This window comes from Chrysochloris asiatica, unplaced genomic scaffold (assembly GCF_000296735.1).
Source record: "Chrysochloris asiatica unplaced genomic scaffold, ChrAsi1.0 scaffold00181, whole genome shotgun sequence".
Classification (NCBI taxonomy): Eukaryota; Metazoa; Chordata; class Mammalia; order Afrosoricida; family Chrysochloridae; genus Chrysochloris; species Chrysochloris asiatica.
This window is the reverse complement of record NW_006408699.1, coordinates 2494821-2517368: the sequence shown is the minus strand read 5'-3', so window position 1 is coordinate 2517368 and position 22548 is coordinate 2494821. Positions and strand designations below refer to the sequence as shown.

The window sequence follows — 22548 nt, the reverse complement described above, 5'->3', positions numbered from 1 at the left end:
CACTTAGCCCATTGAGACCTGTCTAATTGTTCTCCCATCTGCTTTGTTCTTCCATTCCCCTCTCCCCACAATATACTTTTGCATAAAGGTATAATTACAACAGAAAGGGTCAGTTTGGATTAGAAAATCAGAGAAATCCATCTCTACTGTTCATGCTCCAACTCTTGTCTTTTCATGCAACCAATACGTATGTTATTATTGTTGTTAAGTGCCGTTGAATCGGTTCCAGTGTAGGATTTCAGAGGAGCAGCTGGTGAGCTTGAACCACCGACTTTGCAGTTCAAACGGCTTTGTAGTCTGGCACATTAATCCACAGTGCCACACCAGGACTCCAACCAACATGTATGGGAACCGGATATTTGTCGCACATGCTTGTCCTTCTGATAGAGGCTCAGAAGAGTAGAGGAGGACATCTCAATCTCTACATGGAGAGACAAAGTGTCAGGTGAAAGCTTATCAAAGCTCAGAAGGGTAAAAAGGCTATGTTCTGGGTGACAAGAGCCCAACTATATAAGTGCTTTGGTAGTAGTAGAATAGGAAGCTGGAAAGAGGTGGTTTGGGATGATTTTATAGAGGAACTTCAGCATTTCTTTCAAAAATTTGTATATTAGTCTCCAGATGTGTCTTTGTTTCTTTGCGCTGCTATAAATGAAATACTTAAAGAGGGTGACATTAACAAACAGAAATTTGTGTTCTTACAGTTTAAGAGTTCAAACTCAGGGCACTGGCTCTAGGGGAAGGCTCTGACTCTGTCTCAACTTTCCCAGCATCCTTCTTGGCTTTCCTTGGAGATCTCCATTTGGCATCAATCTTCCCCCATTTGTGCTTGCTTCCTTAATGATTTAATACATACATCCTACACTGAAAGCCCTTCATTAACATAACAATAAAATTCTATTCCATAATAGGATTACATTCACATGTATCTGGGTTAGGATTCTAATACCTGCTGAAGGCAAAGGATTGAATACATGGAGTATGGGATACAATGAGAGAAATCCAAAATTACATTAATGACTCAAAAGAGACTAAGAGTCAGAGATGATATTGTCTTTCAGTTCAATGACACTAGATGCCTGAAAGAGTGAAGCAAAGGTTATACTCCTGCATTTAAACCCGACAAGACAGAATGGAAGCCTGAAGTAAGTCTGAGTGGCCTCAACAGGAAGATGCTCCCATGGTAGATATAATGATGGACTGGACTCATTGCTAATGACTGACTGGAACTCTAGTAATATGCCAGTATCTTTGGACTCTTATTTTTCAGGTGACTTCTATAATTTTATGATGTAGTGTGTTGTTGTTGTCAAGTACTACTGAGTTGGTTCTGACCCATAGTGACCTTGTATAGGGTTTCTGAGAAGCAGCTGATGAGCTTGAACAGCCAACCTTGTGGTTCATACCAACCTTGTAGTCCAGTGCTTTAGCACAAAGCAACATACCAGGACTCCATAATATAGTATTATTGTTGTTAAGTGCCGTCGAGTCAATATGGTTTCCAAGGAGCGGCTGGTGAATTTGAACTACCAACCTTGCAGTGGTCCAGTGCATTATCCCACATATAATTGGTAAGATTATACTATTAATAGAGTTCTGATGTGGTGCTGTAGAATAATCACTTACTGCTAAACAAAAGGTCAGTGGTTCAAACCCACCAACTGCTCCTTGGGTCGCTATAGGTTGGAACAGACTTGATGGCATTTAACAACATCAACATTGATGGCCAGTATTGATGATGATACTGGTAGTGACTGATCCTCAGAATGTAATATGACTAGCCTGAAGGAAAACTGGATCTAGATGACTTACCATAAAGGGAGGAAAACAACAATCCTCCAATTGTTAGGTATATCAAAGGAACTAGGACCAAGGACCAGGGATGGCCTGTGGAGTTTACAATTAACCTTATCCACAGAATTTGTCCTTGGTTCCTGAAAGACAACATCTAAAACATGGTAATTTCCATGGTGACTGAAAAACAGTAGGACTTCAAAAAGTTCATGGAAAATTCCATTATCCTTTAATTCCATGTTTTCATTAACTTTTTGAAATTCTCTCATATCTTTCTTATCTATAAAGACTCCAGACCATACCCTTACAGTTTATTCTAATGAGGTGACTCAGGTGGGGGCTGGCCAGTCTCAAAAGACCCCACCACATGATACCAACTGACCCCATGGGAGGGGGACATGAGTCAATCCAGCTGCCTTTGTAATGAGGCACCAAGAAAGGCTCTGGGTACAAAAACTCCAGGGGTTTCCTGGTTGATGAAAGACGTTAGTGCATGTGGAAGGGTAGTGTTCCTTTCTGGGACATGGGACTGCTCCTAGACCTTGCCCTATGTACCCCTTTTTATATATATATATATGTGTATATATATGCTCTTTGGAAACCCTGTACAGGGTGACTATGAGTCGGAAATGACTCGATAGCATGTAACAACAACAATATATAACTCTATATAGAAAACTAGATATATGTTTCTGCTGTTAAGTGCTGTTGAGTCGATTCTGACCCATAGCAACCCAGTATAGGGTTTCTAAGATGCAGCTGGTGTGCTTGAACCACCTACTTTGCAGTTCAATCAACTTTAGAGTCTGACACATTAGCCCACAGCACCACACCAGAAGTCTCTCTCTCCATATATTATGGAGAGAGAGAGAGAGAGCGAGAGTGAGTATGTGTCCTGGTGTGGTGCTGTGGTTAATGCGCTGGACTGCAAAACTGTTTGAACTGCAAAATTAGCAGTTCAAACTCACCAGTCACTCCTCAGAAATAACAATAACAACATGTGTGTGTGTTGTTGTTGTTGTTAAGTGCCATCAAGTTGGTTCCAACTCATAGCCACCCTGTTTTGAGTTTCCAAGGAACAGTTGGTGGATTTGAACTGCCAACTTTGTGATCTTCAGCCCTCAAGTGAAGGGCTTTCAGTAAATTACACAATTACAGTGGCAACCTAATCCAACAGCACATACAGAGCTTACTTCTGTATCACTTTATGTTAAGGAAACGTTCAGTTATACCATTGACATTACATGCAATGTTTAAGATAAACTTACTAGAAAGCCAAACTATGGTGTTGGAGAAAAATGTAATACCATGAACCACCAGAAGAACAAACAAATCTGTTTTGGAAGAAGTACACCCAAAGTGCTCCTTAGAAGCAAATAGGACAAGTCTTCATTGGGCATGTTATCAGGAGGGAGAAGGACATCATGCTTGGTAAATTGGAAAGTCAAAGAAAAAGAGGAAGACCCCTAACAAAATAGACTGATACAGTGGCAGCAACAATGGGCTCAAAGAACAATTGTGAGGATGGCGCAGGACTGGGCAGTGTTTCGTTATGTTGTACACAGGTCCGATATAAGTCAGAACCGACTTGACAGCACCTAACAACAACATTAGAAAGCCACAGCTTGCCAGTTACAATCCAGTTTCAATCTCCTCTGCATTCCCCTAGGTTTGAAGTCTCTTCTACTCCATCCACCCACACAGCTAGGAGCTGGATTCACACATTTCTTGCAATGCATCATCCCTTAAATCTATCAACTTCTTTGCTGTTCTGGACAATATATCCATTTTGGCAGAAAAAGTGCTTTGAGTTAATAAGGAGAGCATCTCTCCCCTGTAACATGTCTGAAGGGAAGTGGTTTCTTGCTGGGCTTCTCTCCTATATTTGTTGTTGTTAAGTGCCGTCGAGTCGGTTCCGACCCATAGCGACCCTGTATAGTAGAGCTTAAATTCTGAGTACTTTGTTTGTGGGATGCTATGGTTTGCAGTGGGAACCCTAAATTGATTTTAAGCCTTGACATAACTTAAGTCTCCATTGAGCTCTTTCTGGCCACTAACTGGCAATGTAAGAAGCTTTGCACTCAGGCAGACTGCATTTGAAAGTGGATTAAGGACACTCCCAAAGAAAGTCCAAGGAGGGGCAAGCTACCTGCTGGAATTTATCTGGGCATGCCCTTAAAAAAAAATTGGGGTAGCAAGACCTCATGGTCATTAATCATACCCTGAACAAAATGTTTGAAGGGCCCCAGAATCAATCCTGTAAGCTTTTCTAGTCTGTAATAGTGGTGTATACCAGTCATGGTCCCTTTCCCACTTCCGTAGTTCTGCCTGCGATTGCAATGAGTTGATTTGTTCCCAATCACGACTTTGTAACCAATTTCTTTTGTTTTATATCTTCCATAATGAATTGAACAGAAAATTTCAAAGGGTACAAGATGACAAAGTAAAGTATTATAATGAAAGAGCTGCAGTTAGAAAACCAAAAAGGTAGAACATGCTCAGCATTTCTAGTGCTGAAAGAACTGAAGAAAAAAAATCCAAGCTTCAGCTTGACATACTAGAGGACTCTATGGACAAACCACAGCCTTCTGTATGGGTTGCTTCTCATTGTAATATAAACAAAAATCTTCACCACTGGACCAATAAACAACATTCATACAAATGGAGAAAAGATTGAAGTTATCAGAGACTTCATTTTGCTCAGATCAACCATCAACACTTATGGAAGCAGTAGACAAAAACTCAAATGACATACTGCATTAGGCAAATCTGCTGCACAAAACCTCTTTAAAGTGCTGAAGTGCAAAAATGTTAGTTTGAGGACTAAGGTGCACCTGACCCAAGCCATGGTATTTTCAATAACCTCATATACATGTGAAAGTTGGACAGTGAATAAGGAAGACCGTAGAAGAATTGATGCATTTGAGTTATAATGTTGGAGAAGAATATAAAAAGTACCATGGACTGCCAGAAAAAACTAACCAATCTGTGTTGGAAGAAGTACAGCTAGAATGCTCCTTAGAAGCCAGGCTGCCAAGACTTATACTTGGGATATATTTCAGAAGGATCCAGTCCCTGGAGAAGGGCATCATGCTTGGTAAAGTGGAAGGTCAGCGAAAAAGAGGGAGACCCCCAATAAGATGGATTGGCACAATGGTAGCAGCAATGGACTCAAGCATTATAATGATTGTGAGGACGGCACAGGACTGGGCCATGTTTTGTTCTGCTGTGCACACGGTTGTTATGAGTTGGAACCGATTTAACAGCACCTAACAGCAACAGTCTTGGTGTGGTGCTGTGGGCTAATGCGCCAAACTGCAAAGTGGTTTGAACTGCAAGGTCAGCGGTTCAAGCTTACCAGCTGCTCCTTGGAAATCCTATACAGGACCGCTATGGGTCGGAACTGACTCGATGGCACTTAACAACAACAACAGCAACATAGACAAATTATTCAATGATTTAGGAAACATCAAAGAAGATGGAAAGAATACACAAAGTTACATTACCAAAAAAGGACAGATTTATGCTCAACCATTTCAAGAGGTAGCATATGATCAAGAACCAATGGTATTGAAGGAAGAAGTTCAACCTTCACTGAAGACATTGGCAAAAAACAAGGCTCCAGATATTGATGGAATACAAATTAAAATCTTTAAACAAACTTATGCAGCACTGAAGACTTTCAATGAGTCATTGGAACACAGCTACCTGGCCAAATGATTGGAGGAGATCCATATCTGTGCCCATTCCAAAGAAAGGTTACCCAACAGGATGTGAAAATCAACAGACAATGTCATTAATATCACAAGCAACTAAAAGTTGGCTGAAGATAATTAAAAAATGGTTGCAACAATACATCAACAGGGAACTGCCTGAAATTCTAGCTGTATTCAGAAGAGGACATGCAATGAGGGATACTATCACTTGCATCAGATGGATATTGGCTGAAAGCAGAGCATACCAAAAAGATGTTTACTTGTGCTTTATAACTATACAAAGGCATTCGACCATGTGGATCATAACAAACTATGAATAACATTTCAAAGAATGGCTATTCCAGAATTTAACTGTGCTCATGAAGAACCTGAATACACACCAACTGGGAGACATCTGAACAAAGCAGGGGAAGACTGAATGTTTAAAATCAGGAAAGATGTGTGCCAGGATTGCATCCTTTTGCCATACTTATTCAATCTGTATGCTGAGCAAATAATTGAGAAACTGGGTTATATGATGAAGAACACAGCATCAGGATTGAAAGAAGGTTCATTAATAAGCTATGATATGTAGATGGCATAACCTTGTGTGCTAGAAACCAAGAGGACTTGAAATACTTACTGACAAAGATCAAAGACTATAGCCTTCAGTGTGTATTACACCTCAATGTACAGAAAATTAAAATCCTTACAACTGGACCAATAAATAATATCATAATAAACAGAGAAAAGATTGAAGTTGTCAAAAACTTTATTTTGCTTGAATCCACCATCAATACTCATGAAAGCAGCAGTAAAGAAACGAGAGACATACAGCATTAGGCAAATATGCTACAAACGACCTCTTTAAAATGTTCAAGAGCAGATGTCACTTTGAGAACTAAGGTACATCTGATGAAAGCCATGGTTATTTTCAATCTCCTCATATGAATGTGAAAGTTGAGCAATGAATAAGGAAGATCACAAAAGAATCAATGCATTTGAATTATGGTGTTGGTAACAATATTGAAAGTACTATGGACTGCCAGAAGAACAAACAAATCTGTCTTGGAAGAAGTGCAACCAGAATGTTCTTTAGAAGCCAGTATAACAGGACTTTGTCTCTTCTTCTTTGAACATGTTGTCACAAGGGATCAGTCCCTGGAAAAGGACATCATGCTTGGTAAAGATTAACAAAAAATAGGGAGACCCCCAATGAGATGGATTGATACAGTGACAGAAACAATGCACTCAAATGTAACAATTGCAAGAATTCCACAGAACCAGGTAGTGTTTTGCCCTATTGTGTATAAAGTTGTTATGAGTCAGAAGTGACTCAGGGCACCTAACAAAAACAACGTAAATTGGCCAAATGACTGTGAATCCTATAAACATCATTATGGCTTAATACTGATGGTTCCCCTCACCCAGGTGGTTTCCCTCTGTCTTTGTCTTGCCTTTGTCCTGCTTAAGACTTAAAAAGGGGTCTCTATGAAATACATTTGAATTTGAGACAGTTTCTCCCCTAAAACTCCTGAGATGTATCAGCATATTCCAGCTACACTCATTTGGGTTTGTCTGTATCTCTCCCCATAGGGAACAATGGATTCAGAGCTGAGTGTACTTCTGAGACTTCTTTGTAGCAGGAAGAGAGGTTATAAACTGTGGAATTAAATTCCATTCATGGCTGAGTAACACAAAAAAATCTGAGATTTCAATATGACTTTCGAAACCAATAAGCAAGTAATCACCAAGCTTGTAGCAAGCAGCATGTATCCAGTCCTTGAAAGAACTAACCCACAGAACAAAGGGAAAGGTGTGCCAGCCACTTCTACCTTTTAGGTGGGAATATTAGCATTCTATCCCAAAACATCTGATATGTAGTAAATGTCTATTAACAACACCTAACAAAGCCTGAGGGGTCCTGTCAATTGTTTTCTATTAATCAAACCAAAAAGCTACATACATTAAAAAAATGTCCTCTTGTCTCAGAACTTCCTTTCCCTGTCCTTGATTCAGGGAGCCTTCTTTCTTCTCCTGCAGCTTCTGAACCTGGGTAATCACCACCTCCACAGGCTCTTGCTAAATCTTTTTACAATGCTCTCTTCCCTTTGTTTACATCCCTTGGTCTCTAATCTCCCCAAATCGCTACTCCAAGTTCCAACAGACACACAATACTCTTTCTCACATGTGAAAAATGAAATTGAGTTTAAGCAGGTCTACCAGACTCCAATTGTGTGAGAATTCAAATTGCCTATTATCAACCCCTGCAGAAAGTGGCTTAACCCTTTCAGACTATACTTGCCACTCTCAGCCCACTCTTGTTTCCTACTGTATCCCTTGTGCTCTGTCCTCATTTAACAGTGGCTGGCCCTTAGAGAAGGTGATGGTGCAGTAGGCTGAGCATTGAGCTGCTAATGGAAAGGTCGGTCGGCAGTTCGAACTCACCAGCCTCTAAGTGAAAGAAAGATGAGGCTGACTGCTTCTGTGAAGATTTCCAGCTTCTGAAGCCCTACAGAGCAGTTTTACTTTGTATAGGGCATTGTGGGTTAATGCGCCAGACTGCAAAGCCATTTGAACTGCAAGGTCGGTGGTTCAAGCTCATCAGCTGCTCCTCAGAAACCCTAAACAGGGTTGCTATAGGTCAGAACTGACTCGACGGCAGTTAGCAACAAAAAGGAGAATATTGAAAATGCCATGGGCTGCCAAAAGAACCAATAGATCCGTTTTGGAAGAAGTGCTCCTTGGAGGCCAAGATGGCCAAACTTGATCTCTCATACTTCGGACAAATTGTCAGGAGGGACCAGTTGCTGGAGAAGGATATCATGTTTGGTAAGGTGGAGGGTTATAGAAAAAGAGGAAGACTCCCAAAGAGCTGGACTGGAAAAGTGGCAGCATCAATGGACTGAAGCGTGGCAATAATTGTGAGATTGGCCCAGGATAGGGCAGCATTTCATTCTGTTGTGCACAGGGTCACTATGAGTTGGTACCAACTCAATGGCACCTAACAATAATAACAATAGGGTTTCTATGGGTTGGAATAGACTCCTTGGCAGTGGGTTTGGTTTGGGTTTGGCCTTTCCAGATGATGTCTTGGTAGTACAAATGGTTAACAGTTGGTGGTGGTTTGGACCTATCTCACAGTGCCTCAGACAAAAAATTCTGGTGATCTGCTTCTGAGCAGTCTCAGTCTTGAAAATCCATGGAGCACAATTCTACATTGCAACACATGAGGTTGTCGAGAGTTGGAACAGGTGGTTTGGTTTTGGTTTTAGACTCCTGCAGAAAATCTTTATGTATACTAATGAAGACTTGGTAGCACAGTGGCTTTGTAGGATAAGTACTAGACTGCTAACCACAAGGTTGACATCTACTGTCTGCTCTGAGAGAGAAAGATAAGGTTCCAATCTACCAGCTGTCCTGAGGGAGAAATATGAGGTTTTCTGCCCTGCAAAGTTTTGATGTTGTTGTTAATTGTCATCAAGTCAGTTTCTGATGAGCAGCTGGGTGGATTGGAACTGACAACCTAATGGTTATCAGTCCAGTTCTTATCCTACAATACCACACTACTCCCTGCAAAGATTTACAGCCTTGGAATCCCTACACAGGGTCATTATAAGTTGGAACTGATTTGACGACACTTAATGACAACAGCAAAGGTGGGCTTTGTTCTTCTGGGGTGCTTTGCTATATACCTCTGTATCTTGCCAGGGAACTTTTTTAACTGAGTTAAAAACTTTTTTTTTTTTTTTTCTTCTCACACATTTTTGCCTTTATTTAACTTGGAAGAACCCAACACTGTTTATGTAAAAATCATTATTCATGGCAGTTCTGTTACCATCTCATACACTATGCTGAAAATAGATCATCTCAATCACCAAGAACCTTGCTACAAAGAACAAGTTACAACAAGGCTCAGAAGACAGCTGACAGGTTCCAAACATTGTTAAAATTCCCTCACAAATGCCTTGCCACCTTAAAGCTCAAGGCGAAGTGATTCAAAGACTTGGTCACCAAAACCAACAAAAGCAGAAAACAGCTTCACCAACAACGAAAACAACTCGTGAAATGATGTAACATTACTGAAAACTAAAATGTTTACCTGGAGCAATTCATCCTAAGTGCTTTGAGACTATGGCCATGTAAAAAATGTATTTAAGTGGGACACATAGAAACAGTAAAGATATTTGTAATGGCAGATATATTATTAGTTCTCATTCAGGGCAAGCTACATAATATGTAGGGCTCAGAGAAAAATGAAAATGTATGGTCTAGTGTGGTCATGGAAGTCCATCTGTCCAGTTCACGGGCCTTCTGCCTAACCCATGGTGGACTGGCAACCCCAAAGAGATTGCAAACAGGACTGTGTTTGGTACTTGGGACAGGTGTAAGTTCTCCCACTGAACTCACACTGAAGTTGCAGTGGTGCTGCCAGCTTATGTGGGAATGGCCACAGCTTTGTCCCACCTGGAGAAGTCACTAGTTCCAGTCCCCCAACCCCAATTTGGGACTCCTAGTGTGGTGCTATAGGATCAGTATTGGACTGCAAACCACAAGGTCGGCTGTTCAAATCCACCAGCTGCTCTCAGAAACGCTATACAGGAAGGGTGGAGAAGCTGTTTTTCTGCTAAGGGCCATTTGAGCATTTATAACATCATTCGCAGGGCATACAAAATTAGCAATTTAAAAATTAACCTGCTATTTATGGTCAAACATTTAATTAAGTCACCCCTAATATAATGGCTAAGGAGCTCTGGTAGCATAGTGGTTACGAATCGGGCTGCTAACCTCAAGGTCGGCAGTTCGAAACTACCAGCCATTCCACGGGAGAAAGATGAGGCTTTGTGCTCCAGTCAAGATTTACAGCCTTGGAAACCCTGTACAGGGTCACTATGAGTCGGAACTGACTCCACAGTAGTTAACAACAACAATGTAATGGCTGGAACTGCAGTTGCCTTGGCAGGGCCAGACCTAATGATTTTCCTACTCCTGCTATACAGGGTCGCTATGAATCAGAACTGACTCAACAGCACTTAACAACAACAGTCCCAATTCAATCTGGTTGCCCATCCTTGGCTCAGAAGAGCGACTCTGGTGGGACAGAAGCAGGGAGGGGCAGCTAAGAACCTTTCTGGGGTTGACTGGGAGGTGGCATGAGGTAGCATCACATTTGATCTAAGACTCCATGTCCCTAGCTAATGTTTCATTGTCCCATGGGACTTCAAGCACAGATTCAAGGACAGAATTATTAAGAATTACAAGTGGAGGGACCTGGTGGTATGTCCTTGAAGCTGACCCTGTCCTTATTTGAACAACTCCATGGAAAGAAGACTTTGGTAACTTCCAAAGGGACTTTAGAACTGCTTGATGCTAGAAAAGTATCTGTAATGGCTTCTCCATTTGCACAATGGGGTTAATCATTGTGTTGGCCTCCTATAGCCTTAAAATAATTACTTTAATCATTATGATTACTTAATAAATGTTAATAAGAGTAAAATAGCAGGAAATAAAACTATGCTTATAGCTTAATGTTGTTAAGTGCCGTTGAGTCAGTCAGACTCACAGCAGCCCTGTCTAGGGTTTCTGAGGAACAGCTGGTGGGTTTGAATCACTGACCTTGTGGTTCAAATCAACCTTGCAGTCTGGTGCATTATCCTGTGGCACCGTACCACTTTAAATTGCCAGTCTATAGTTTCGTAATTAACAAGGAAAGTTCTTAAAAATCAAGTGCCAAAAAACAGAAATAGCAAAACCTTTTTTATTAGCATATTTCTTTAGAACTGTGGTAGCCTGGAAAGTATTACAAATTAAAAAACTCGTGTGGCCATGTATGAAACCAGAAACCCTTGTCTGTTTTGTTTAGCTCCATATCACAGAATCCAATTTATAGAAATACTGTATTTTCCTTAAGTGGCTTTATAAGGTATTTTTCCTAAATAGTTTTGCTTTTTTTCTTTTATGAATATAACACTTCTTTCCACTTTGGCCAACTCAACATAGAATAGATTCTTAACTATGTATTGTAATATCACCTAAAAGGCTTACAAGGATAATTTTTTAAGAAAAACAGAGGGAACGGGTCTATTAGGATCTCAAATATGTTTACTTTGGTAGATTGATTAAGTGAGTATTTGCTGCATAAGAATGAATTCAGAAGAGGCAAAACAAATTAGCTATTTCTTTAGAAAACCTGATATAATTAAGCAAATTGTTAGTCCAGGAAAGGGGGAGCACTGAGGGGACAGCTGAGTTCTGTGTGGTTCAACCTTTCCAGTCATTAGCCCGGAGCTTGCATTCTATAGCATCAGTTACTGAGGCAACTCATAATAGGAAAAGAGTTAAGAAGCTTAATGCAAAAGTACAAGAAAGGACCAGAAAAACTGGAAATCCACACTGGCTTGCAAAGGTGTATGAAGAAGAAGCCAGTTCGAGAAGCTAGGATGAGAAGAGTACTGAGAGATGATGAGAGATGAGAGAAATGGAGTCCAGATGGCTGGAGTGATTTATGGCCAGGAGGGGCAGCTAAACCAGTACCAGATTAGACTTCTACTTAAATTCCAAATCTTGAGATTACAGAACTGGCTCATTGCCCAGGGATGTAGGAATTGCCCAGAATAATATATAAATCAATAACATTATACATTTCTGCTTGTGAAAATATTTACTCCTACATGTGGATGCATGAGGCTTAGAATGGGAAGCATTGCCGAGATCTAGAGAGCAGCCTCCATTCCTCACGTTACAAAATCAAATCACGTTACCAACAGAATGAATTATTTTTTTAGGATCACAAGGCTATCCATGGATCCTCCACAATAGTGCTTGAGTGTGGGGCCCAAATCCCTACTCTGTCTGGAGGTGCAAGTTAACTAAACCTTCATCTGTAAGAGGCATTATATTATTATTTACTTCATTAAATTGTAGTGAGGTAAAGAATAATTTATATATATATACATATATATACACACACACACAGTAAGCAATTTACACATATTAGATTCTAACATGAACAGCATAGAGGAGCATTCTGGCTACATTAGAAATGAAAGATATGGGAGAAATCTCAAGGCCCTGGTTCCTCCAAGCTGCTGCCTCCATATGGCAGCTCTTGTCACTCTCCTTTAGAAATCCCTTCCTCTTAACTGAGTCTATCGCCTCAAGCCTCTTACCTACATTGACTAGGACTTTGATACCTGCAGGGTCCTCAATGTACTCTCAACCCCCAAACCTTTAACTTCCACACAGATGACCCAACACTCTGGCCTAGTGTTTCTTGGCTACAGGTAGTGATCCATTAATGGGTCATGAAATCAATTTAGTGTGCAATGACAAGCATTACAAATTGAAATAGAATACAATGGAATAGAAAAGTAACAACACATCTTATTGGATGGGTTGTAAGGGTTTTGTTTTTCTTTTTGTTTCAATTATATATACTTGTATGTGTGTACACATTTGTAGCAGGTTGTGACGTACAATATATTTCTTATTGTAGCTCATTGACAATAAAGTTCTAAACTCTTGTAACTATTCCTGGTATGGCACTGTAGGATAAACACTAGACTGGTAACTACAATGTTGACAGTTCAAACACGCTAGCCACTCTAGTAGACCCTAAACAGGGTCTCTATGAGTCAGAACCAACTTGATGGCATGCAACAACAACAAGCTGTAACACTGCTCTGGACTCTCCTTGACCTCCTCTGCTTGGAGGACCAGCTGCTCATCTACTATAATAACCACATCTATGACCTGAGAACAGCAGTTCATCCATTATAATAACCACACCTATGACCACACCTATGACCACAGCATGGATCTTGTCACTACTAAGAATGAATCCATCTCCCAAACTTGGAATTTCAACTGTATAATCACTGCTTCTCCCATCTCACCAGCTTTCCCATCTCCTGCTGCTCCCTGGAAACCCTATATAAAGTCACTATGAGTCGGAACCAACTTAACGGCACTTAACAACAACAAATTCCACTAGTCTGCCATTTTTAATTTTCTTCTTTTTTAATCCTTATTTCTTGAATCTAAACATTTTGCTTCCATTATTCCTACTGGGATGGACTTACTTTAAATCATCAGTCTTTCCTTTCAGGCTTTAGCTTTCTAGATGTCCTCCTTCTCATTCCCCACAGCTCCAGAATTATCCTTTGCAAGTCCCAAACTGGCCAATGCACTCCTAAACATAAAAATGTGATCTGGTTCCCCTTGTCTGAACCCTTAACAAGGTCAATGAGGTCCTTCTCAGCAGCCTAAGGAGACTGTTTGCAAAAGCAGAGAGTTTTTAACCAAATTCTTCACTGTGTCTTATCTCCCCTAGTTCCAAATATAGACATGCCACGACATCTTGCTCTGCTCAACCCCTTGCTCTGGGGATGTGCCCATCCACAGCCCTTGATGAGGCAACATCAGCCTGTACAAAACTTTACAATCTGCCTGTCCCTTGCCAAGGGCAATTATCTATGAGTAGGTCTCTGATTCAAGAGCAGAGCACAAGGCACTGGCCAGCATGCTGTGACTGGTGGGGCCAGCCTCCTCTCTTAGGCTAGTGAGGGAATCTTCCCAGGATGCTGTGGAAGCTAACATGAGAGGTTCTGCAAGTGAAGGCAGGGAAATCCAGTTAACAGAAAAGAAAACTAACATGCAGACCCTGAGAGAGAAGAAAAGCAAAATTGGCTGCTTCATTCCAATTGCCATTTCCAAGAAGACTGGTTGCATAGGAGAATCTGTCATTGAGATCCCAGAAATCTTACAACTGCCCTCTTGTTTGTCTGAGTGAGCTTTCTTGGGCCTCTTTGTATCCCAAAGAGCCCAGATTGGGACTTTAAACTTCTGCTATGGCCCCGTCCATGATTCAGGGCCTTTGTACCATATTTGCTGTTTCTCTTTGTCTTAGTTAGCTAGTGTTGCTATAACAGAAATATCAGAGGTGGATGACTTTAGCAAAAAGAAATTGATTTTCTCACAGTTTGGGATTCAGCTCCAGGAGGCTTTCTTTGTTGTGTCAGTTCTGGGAGAACGTTCTTGATTCTTCAACATCTGTTTCCTGGTTACTTAGAGCAATCCATGTAGTTTAGCAATCTTCCCCATCTCTGCTTTTCTTGATTGCTTACTTAATCAAAAGAGATTGATTCAAGACACACCCTACACTAATCCTGTCTCAATAACAAAGCAAAAACAACCCATTCCCAAATGAGATTATGGTACTGTTGTTGTTAGGTGCCTTTGAGTTGTTCCTACCCATAGTGACCCTAAGTACAACAGAATGAAACACCGCCCAGTCCATAGTTTCTGCTACGCTTGAGCCCATTATTGCTACCACTGTGCCAATTCATCTTGTTAGGGGGGTCTCCCTCGTTTTTGCTGATTGTCCACTTACCAAGCATGAGGTCCTTCTCCAGAGACTGGCCCCTCCTGATAATATGTCTGAAACATGAAAGGCTAAGTCTCGTCATCTTGGCTTCTAAGGAGCGTTCTGGTTGTACTTTTTCCAACACCAATTTGTTTGTTCTTCTGGCAATGCATGATATCTTTAATGTTCTTCTCCACCATTGTAGCTCAAATGCATAAATTCCTCTATTCGACATTCATTGTCCAACTTTCATATGCATAGGAGGCTATTGAAAATATCATGGCTTGAGTCATGTGCACCGGTAGTCCTCAAACTGAAATCTTTGTTCTTCAACACTTTAAAGAAGTCTTGTGCAGCAGATTTGCCTAATGCAATGCATTGTTCGATTTCTTGACTGCTACTTCCATGAGTGATTATGGTGGATGCAAGCAAAATGAAGTCTTTGACAACTTCAATCTTTCCTCCATTTATCATGATATTATTTATTACTCCAGTGATGAGGATTTTTATTTTCTTTATATTGAGGTGCAACCTACACTGAAGGTTGTGGTCTTTGATCTTTATCAGTAAGTATTTTAAGTGCTCTTCCCTTTCAGCAAGTAAGGTTGTATCATTTGCATATCGAAGGTTGTTAATGAACCTCCTACAATCCTGATGCCATGCTCTCCTTCATGTAATCCAGTTTCTTGGATTATTGGCTCAGCATACAGACTGAATAAGTATGGTAAAGGAACACACCCCTGACCTACACCGTTCCTGATTTTAAGCCATTCAATAGCCGCTTGTTCTGTTCAAACCACAGGCATAGAGGTTAGGATTTACAGCACATAATCTGGGGGGACACAATTCAATGTATAGAACCCTTGAATGTTGCATCACCTTTTTCTCATATGGCAAATACCTAGTTACACTTTGCTATTATTGTTGGTTGCTTCTGATTCATGGAAACCACAGGTGTGCAAGGTAGAACTGCTTCAAAGGGTTTTCAAGGTTGTGGCCTTTTGGCAGCAGATCACAAGATCTATTTTCTGAGATGTCTCTGGGTGGGTTTGAACTGCCAAATTTTCAACTAGTAATTGAATGCTTAACCATTTGCATCATTATGGGACTCCTTTCCACCCACCCACCCATGGCCATAGAGTCAATTCTGACTTGTAGTCCAGCACATTAACCCATAGTGCCACACTAGAGCTCCTTTAAGATGACTCAAACTCACTTTTGTGAGTTTCCAACTCCTCAGGCTAGTCAGTTCCTCCTCTGCATCCCTTTAGCAACCGATTCATTCCTTATTATAACAAGGACACGTAATTGCTTATGTTTCTGTATATGTCACTAGATTCTCAGCTTCTTGGGGCCAGTATCAGAGCTAACCCACATTCTTACCTCCCCAGTCTGGAAGGCAATGGTGGTATGGTGGTTAGCAGATTCTGTTGGTTTCCCATCCATTTCTCTTACCCTAGAGTTACTCAAGTGCTGAGTGTTTCCATATACTCCAACTGACTTTGTGTCTCCCTGTCTGTGTGTTAATGCCCCAAGAGCAAATCTCAATCATTAAAGGATGAGGTTGTTGTTAAGTTCTGACTCATAGCAACCCTGTATAAGGTTTTCTAGGAGGGGCTGCTGAATTCCAACCACTGACCTGGTGGTTCAAATTGACCTTGCGGTCCAGTGCATTATCCCCACAGTGCCACACCAGGATGGGGGTAGGCAGACAAATATCCCAGGTTTCTGTTGTTTCTGTTCTTCTACACAGTCACTCAGAGGGTCCCTTGTGAAACTGAGCTCCAGTTGCTACAGTGGCTTTCTTCCCTTCCATATCTCATTTGCTCACTGTGCTTTCTAGAATCATGTTTCAAATCATCTATCTACATTCATCTATCTACATTATCTCGGGAATAGCTTTGGGTGAACAGGGAGATAATACATTCGGTACGCAACAAATAGTCAATGAACCACTCATCTTTAGTTCCCTCCCCTCTTTTCCTTCATAGACTGCCAAACCCAGTCCACTACCCCACTCCCAGCATCACTTTCTTCTCTAATACGATGAGCACTTGGACCTCCCACTCATCAGCACACTCACTTTCCCTGGTCCCTGGTAATTATGAAGCACCTATTTTAACTCCCCAAGATGCTGAATACTACAGGGAGGAACATCTCCTACTATGTTGGTTAAGGTAGTTTCATATGTATAATTTTCAGCCCTTAACGTAGTGTCAAAATCCTTGTGCTTGCCTCAAGTTCATTTCCTTTATCATCCTTCACACAGACTATGACCACCTTTGTCCAAGATGCTTCATCCTTCTTTATTTTCAACCTTGCCCTCCCAGTATCTGGGGTACTTGAATAAGCCTGTCAAGTTTTAGCACTTGCTAAAGGGCTCAGGTTTCAGAATGGGGACAGCAAATCACAATGAGGCCCATTGGAATAGCCAACTAAAGGTGGAGGACATGCTAAGTGCAGTGCCATGCACAGGGCAGTAAATAATTATTACAGGGCTGCCCATCTATGGAGGTGGTCTGTACCAGCCAGGGACCAGGGACAGATGACTCCAAAGTGGTATCTCAGCAACTGGAGTAGTACTTGGGTTGTTGTTGAGTGCTATGGAGTTGGTTCTGACTCATAGTGACCCTGTATAATGTTTCCAAGGTGGTAAATCTTTGCAGGAGTAGAAAGCCTTAGGTTTCTCCCACAGCGCAGCTGGTGGGCTCAAACCACCAACCTTGTGGTTCACAGTCTAGTGTTTATCCTACATAGCCAGCACGCTCTGCAGTACTTGGGTAAGTATTATTATTTACTCCTCAGTTTATAGATGAGGGAATCGAGGCACAGCCAGGTTAAGTAATTTGCCTACGGTCATACAGATAATAAACAGCAGAATTTAGATTTGAACCCAGACAGTCTGGCTCCAGAGTCCGTGAACTTAACTACTATTTGACACTGCATTTACTGATTTTTTAATATAAAAAATAAGTAATTGGAAAGAAGTCTAATACCTACCTTCCAAGAACTAGACACTTACATTATCATATCTATCAATAACATATATCAAACAAACCAGGTGAAAAATGCTACATGTAGAATCTGCCTCATTTTATTATATATCTTTTTACTAGCTATGAAACTAAAATGGGTATCTATTGGTCACCTTGTTGCTTTGTGGCTAGCAATCATGGCTACAGTTGAGTTGATGTCATACAGTAACCCTCATGGTAAACTGAGGCATCTAAAAGCATGACTAACTATACAGCAGCTATACTTTAGCTTCCACATCTGTAAAATGGGTGGTTGTAGTAGACATTATCTCAGGTTCCTCCCAACTCTAAGATTGTTTTTACCATCTTTGTATGTTGTTGTTGTTGTTGCTAATTGTCGTCAAGTCGGTTCCAACTCATAGCGACCCTATATTGGGTTTCCAAAGAGTGACTCATTGGTTTGAACCAGGGACCTTGCAGTTAACAGCCCAGTGTTTTCTTGCAGTGCCACACGAGGACTCCAAGCCAAGAAAAAATTTAATTCAAGCTCTGTGGATTAATCTTTGAATTCCACTAATATGAGTGGAGTCATGGAGGGGACTCTTTGTGGCAATGACCACTAAATGCTATTTACTCCTGCACAGTCTCCATGTTCTTTAAAACATCAGTACAGCATTTCCATATCCGAAAAAATAACTCCATGACAACTATGTCAAATCCCTAAGAGAAGCAAACTGTCACCTTGAGGACACAGGAGATAGCAGATGGTTTTCCTTTCCAGGTGTCCCTGACCACTAAAAAGAAGGCACTGAATACAAACAATCTCAGGCCTGGACTTGGGTCTGCTATATATAGAAAGGGATTAGCTGATCAGGAATAAACCAGAGTCAGAGGCTCACTTTGTATGGCCTAGTCTCAGCTTCTGTGCTCGGCCCTGTTGTCTTGTTCTAGACAGTGCTTAGGCAAACTCCACATTTTAAAATGTAAAGGAATGGCCAAAACCTGGTAAACTGCCCCCAGGATTGGACCACCTCTCTGTGTCTGATATGTCAGATGCATCCACAGGAGAAGTTTTTAGTAAACTGACTGACAAGGGTATAATTCTCTGACCTTTGGCCATCTTTAAATAAGTATGGTTTTATTGCTCAATCTGTCTTTGATAAGGCCTCCTAGGAGTGCTAGAGAATATGATCCAGAAAGTATTACCTCAAAAAATATATAAATAGCATATTGAGGAGAAAAAACTGTCTGCAGACACCTTCCTTAACACCTTTCTAAATTTATACCCAAAAACAGGGGAACGGAGGCTGGCTGGACAATCCTCCTTTCTTTATTTAACTTCCCCCTACCTTTTTCCTTACAGGGTCTTGGTTTGCTGCCATAAGATAAGCACTCTACCTCGAGATCAGTTTTAATCACAAAGTCAGTGGTTCAAACTCACCGATCAGTCCTTGGAAACTCTATACAGGGTCACTACTAGTTAGAACCATCTTGAAAGTTCTTAACAGAAACCTTCCTCTTCATGGTGTCCTGGTATGGAGCTGTAAGATAAGCAACTGGGTTGCTAACTGAAAGGCAGGCAATTCAAACCTCACAGCTGCTCCTCAGAAAGCCTACACAGTGTTGCTATGAGTTGGAACTGACTTGATGGCACTTAACAACAATCTTTTCCTCATGGAGTTCCCATAGGCTTTTCAAAGCTGTGTCCCTTCAGAAGCAGATTGGCAGGTCTGTTTTCTAAAACACCTCTGGGTGGGTTCAAACCACTGACCTTTTGCCTAGTAGTTGAGTGCTTATCTATTTGCATCATCCATGGGCCCATGGGTCATCATAAGTAGGAAACAAAGTGAATGCCACCAGCAATGAACACCTTCCTCTTGGGTCTACATATGGGCTTCCACATTTGGACCCTGGTTTTTAGGGGTCCAGAGAACATAAAGTTATTTACTAGTGTGGTTCTTAGAAGATAGAAACCTCTCTTCATTTCTCTTTGCAGATTCCTTCGTGTATCTTATGTGCTATTGTTGTTGTTAGTGATGTATAAGGTTTCTGAGGAGTGACAGGTGAGTTTGAACCACCAACTTTGTGGTTCAAACTAACCTTATTATAAGTGCTTATCCTACAGTGCCACACCAGGACTTCATCTTATGCTCAATAAACGCTTGCTGAATTGGTGTGTGCATTGGCAGTAACGTTTGAGAAATGGTCAAAATGGTCAAACCATGGGGTGTCCCACATGCCTTTAGAAATGATCTCATTGATTCCTTAGTGGTCCTATGGACATTACAGACTTCATTTTCTGATAAGGGAAAGAAGGACCTCTGAGAGGCGTTAATAGAGGAAAGTTTTCCTTCGTAGGGGGAGCAATCTAGCTTGGTGCCACTGCACAGGTGCACACTTTGTGTGTTTCTTTAAGGAGGGGACTAAATGGGATATCTTTTTACCATCATTTTTTCGAGACATGGCCCTCCCAAATAAGCTACACTCGGAAAATTTGCACTTTTAAAAGTCTCCTACAGTCTAGCTCTGGTTTACCTCCAGTGCTCCAGGTCCCGGCCAGCACGAGTGGCCAGTAAACCCAGGCCCCGCCACTCGGCTTGCCCTCGCGACACTCGGGTAAACACTGTTATCCACTCCATTTTTGTATTCGACGAAACTGAGGGGCCCAAACCAGGGAGGGAAAGGAGGGAAGGAAGAAGGGGAGAAGAGAAGGCGAGGAGATAGTTACAGGGCCCTTGCGACTGCCTACTGTCCCATCTCCAGAACTTTGATGGGACTGAAGAGACATGGCCTCAATACCAACCCGGCCGTCCTCGCTTCTCTCGGCCGCCTCCCGTTCCCTAGCCTCGACCTGCCGATCTGGTCCCCAGGCCCGGGGGCCACTCACCTTGCCACTCGAGGTCACGCTCTGGGCTGAGCGCCGCCTCCGCGCCCTCGCCGCAGGCGGGTAGCGCCCTCCACAGCTGCGCCAGTAGGAGAAGCGGCAGCATCGCTAACCACTGGGCGCGCAGTGCGCCCCGCCGCTCTCCGCGGGACCAGCGCCCTGTCCCTAACGCCCCGCCCGTGGCTCTCCGGGGGACCAGCGCCCTGCCTCTAACGCCCCGCCCGTGGCGCTGGGAGGGGGGCGGGACCACAGCCCTCTCTTAGCTCCGCCTTCTGGGCTTCTTGCCACCCCTGCGCCTCCACGACCCCTGAGTCCTGGCGCCCCAATCGGCCACCTCTGTCGCCACAACGAGCGGACACGCGAGAGCTCTGCGAGGGAGACGGGAAAGTCACGGAGGTTTTCCTAGTCCTACCCATCCATAAGAAAGAGGACGTTGAGGGGGTGGACTATCTACCCATCCCAGAAATTCCTCCTTTGAGGTGGTGAGAGAGGAGGGGTGAGATTGACCAGAACTTGCTCCTCCGCCTTCTGCCCCGCCTCTTTCTTCCTTGGAGAGGCTGAGGACGAGTTGGGGGTGAGCGAGTGGTGAATCCCTGGGACAGAATGTCTGACATCTGGGTTTGCTGACCACCCGGCTTCTAGTAAACACTGAGCGTTTTGGCAGGAGGCCCCTTAGAGTAAACGGAGCTCCTCCGAGAAGCCACGTGCTTTGGGACCTCCCCTCTTATGGAATGCTTTGCCCTGGAGACCCCGGGAGCATTGCATCCTGGTTTCCACCCTCTTCACTTCAGAATCACTAGCAGGCCAGGCTGCTATATTACTGAGTATCTTTACATTTAAAATGACCTAGCCACCAGCCTCTGGTGTGGCGCTGTGGGTTAATGCTCCAGACCGCAAAGCGGTTTGAACTGCAAGGTCTGTGGTTCAAGCTCACCAGCTGTTCCTTGGAAACCCAATGGGTCGCTAACCCACCACCGTCTCCTGAGAAACCCTATACAGGAGCACTGTGAGTCGAAATAGACTCTATGGCACTTAACAGCACCAACAGCCCACCAGCTATCTCCTTTGCGCAGTAAAAGAGCCAGTTGTTTTTACTTAATTCACTTTACAACAGAACATTCGCCCAGGTTACTCATATAGTGTTTAGTTGTTGTTGTTAAATGTGGTTGAGTCAGTTCCGACTCACAATGCTTCTGTAGAGGGTTTCCAAGGAGCAGGTGGTGAGTTTGAACCAGCGACCTTGCAGTTCAAACCAACTTTTCTGTCCAGTGCTTTATTCTATAGCGCTACAGTCTAGTAAAAATAACTCAGTCTCTAAACTAGTTAAGTAGGAAAACATGACTACACTGCAGCCAGTTCTTCTAACTTGTTGGGTGCCATCAACAAGTCTATGTCCACACATGGAGGCACCAAGTGACAGAGTAGAACTACCACATAGAGAAGACTTGGCTTTAATACTGAAAGGAGCTGCCAGCCAGGCCTTTCTCCTGCTGAGTATAGCTGGGTGGGTTTACATTGCCAAACTTTTGATAAGCAACCAAGTGTTTAATCATTGACAAATTCGAGTCTTTCAAAAATAAAACAGCAGAACACTGAAAACATTTAAAATTTCAGGAAAGCAGGCTAATAATGTATGAACTTTCCTAAGTAGGATCTTGCCAGTAGTCATTAAAATATAAGAGGAAAGAAGGAAACAAAAAGGAACATTTAAAAAGAGAAAAGATGAACTTGGAGGACCAGGCCTTTCTCAGTTACTTTTCAGCCAATACCATTTTTGAGTAACATTATAGAGTAATACAGTTTTAGTTTGGTTCCCTTTGTTAAAACAAATACCATGTT

At 42.2% G+C, this 22548-nt stretch overlaps 1 protein-coding gene across 1 annotated transcript in view; it reads right to left on the bottom strand.

Annotated features, from left to right (window-relative positions):
* Window positions 1-20815, bottom strand: part of PLA2R1 (phospholipase A2 receptor 1, 180kDa) — a 184167-nt gene extending 163352 nt beyond the window's left edge. Inside the window, exons 1-4 of the mRNA XM_006872042.1 lie at window positions 20713-20815; window positions 20361-20481; window positions 4085-4185; window positions 341-421 (exon numbers count right to left, since the gene is read on the bottom strand). Of these exons, the coding sequence (XP_006872104.1) occupies window positions 341-421; window positions 4085-4185; window positions 20361-20481; window positions 20713-20815 (406 nt within the window). The remainder of the gene's footprint in view (window positions 1-340; window positions 422-4084; window positions 4186-20360; window positions 20482-20712) is intronic.
* Between the last annotated feature and the right edge of the window lie 1733 nt (window positions 20816-22548).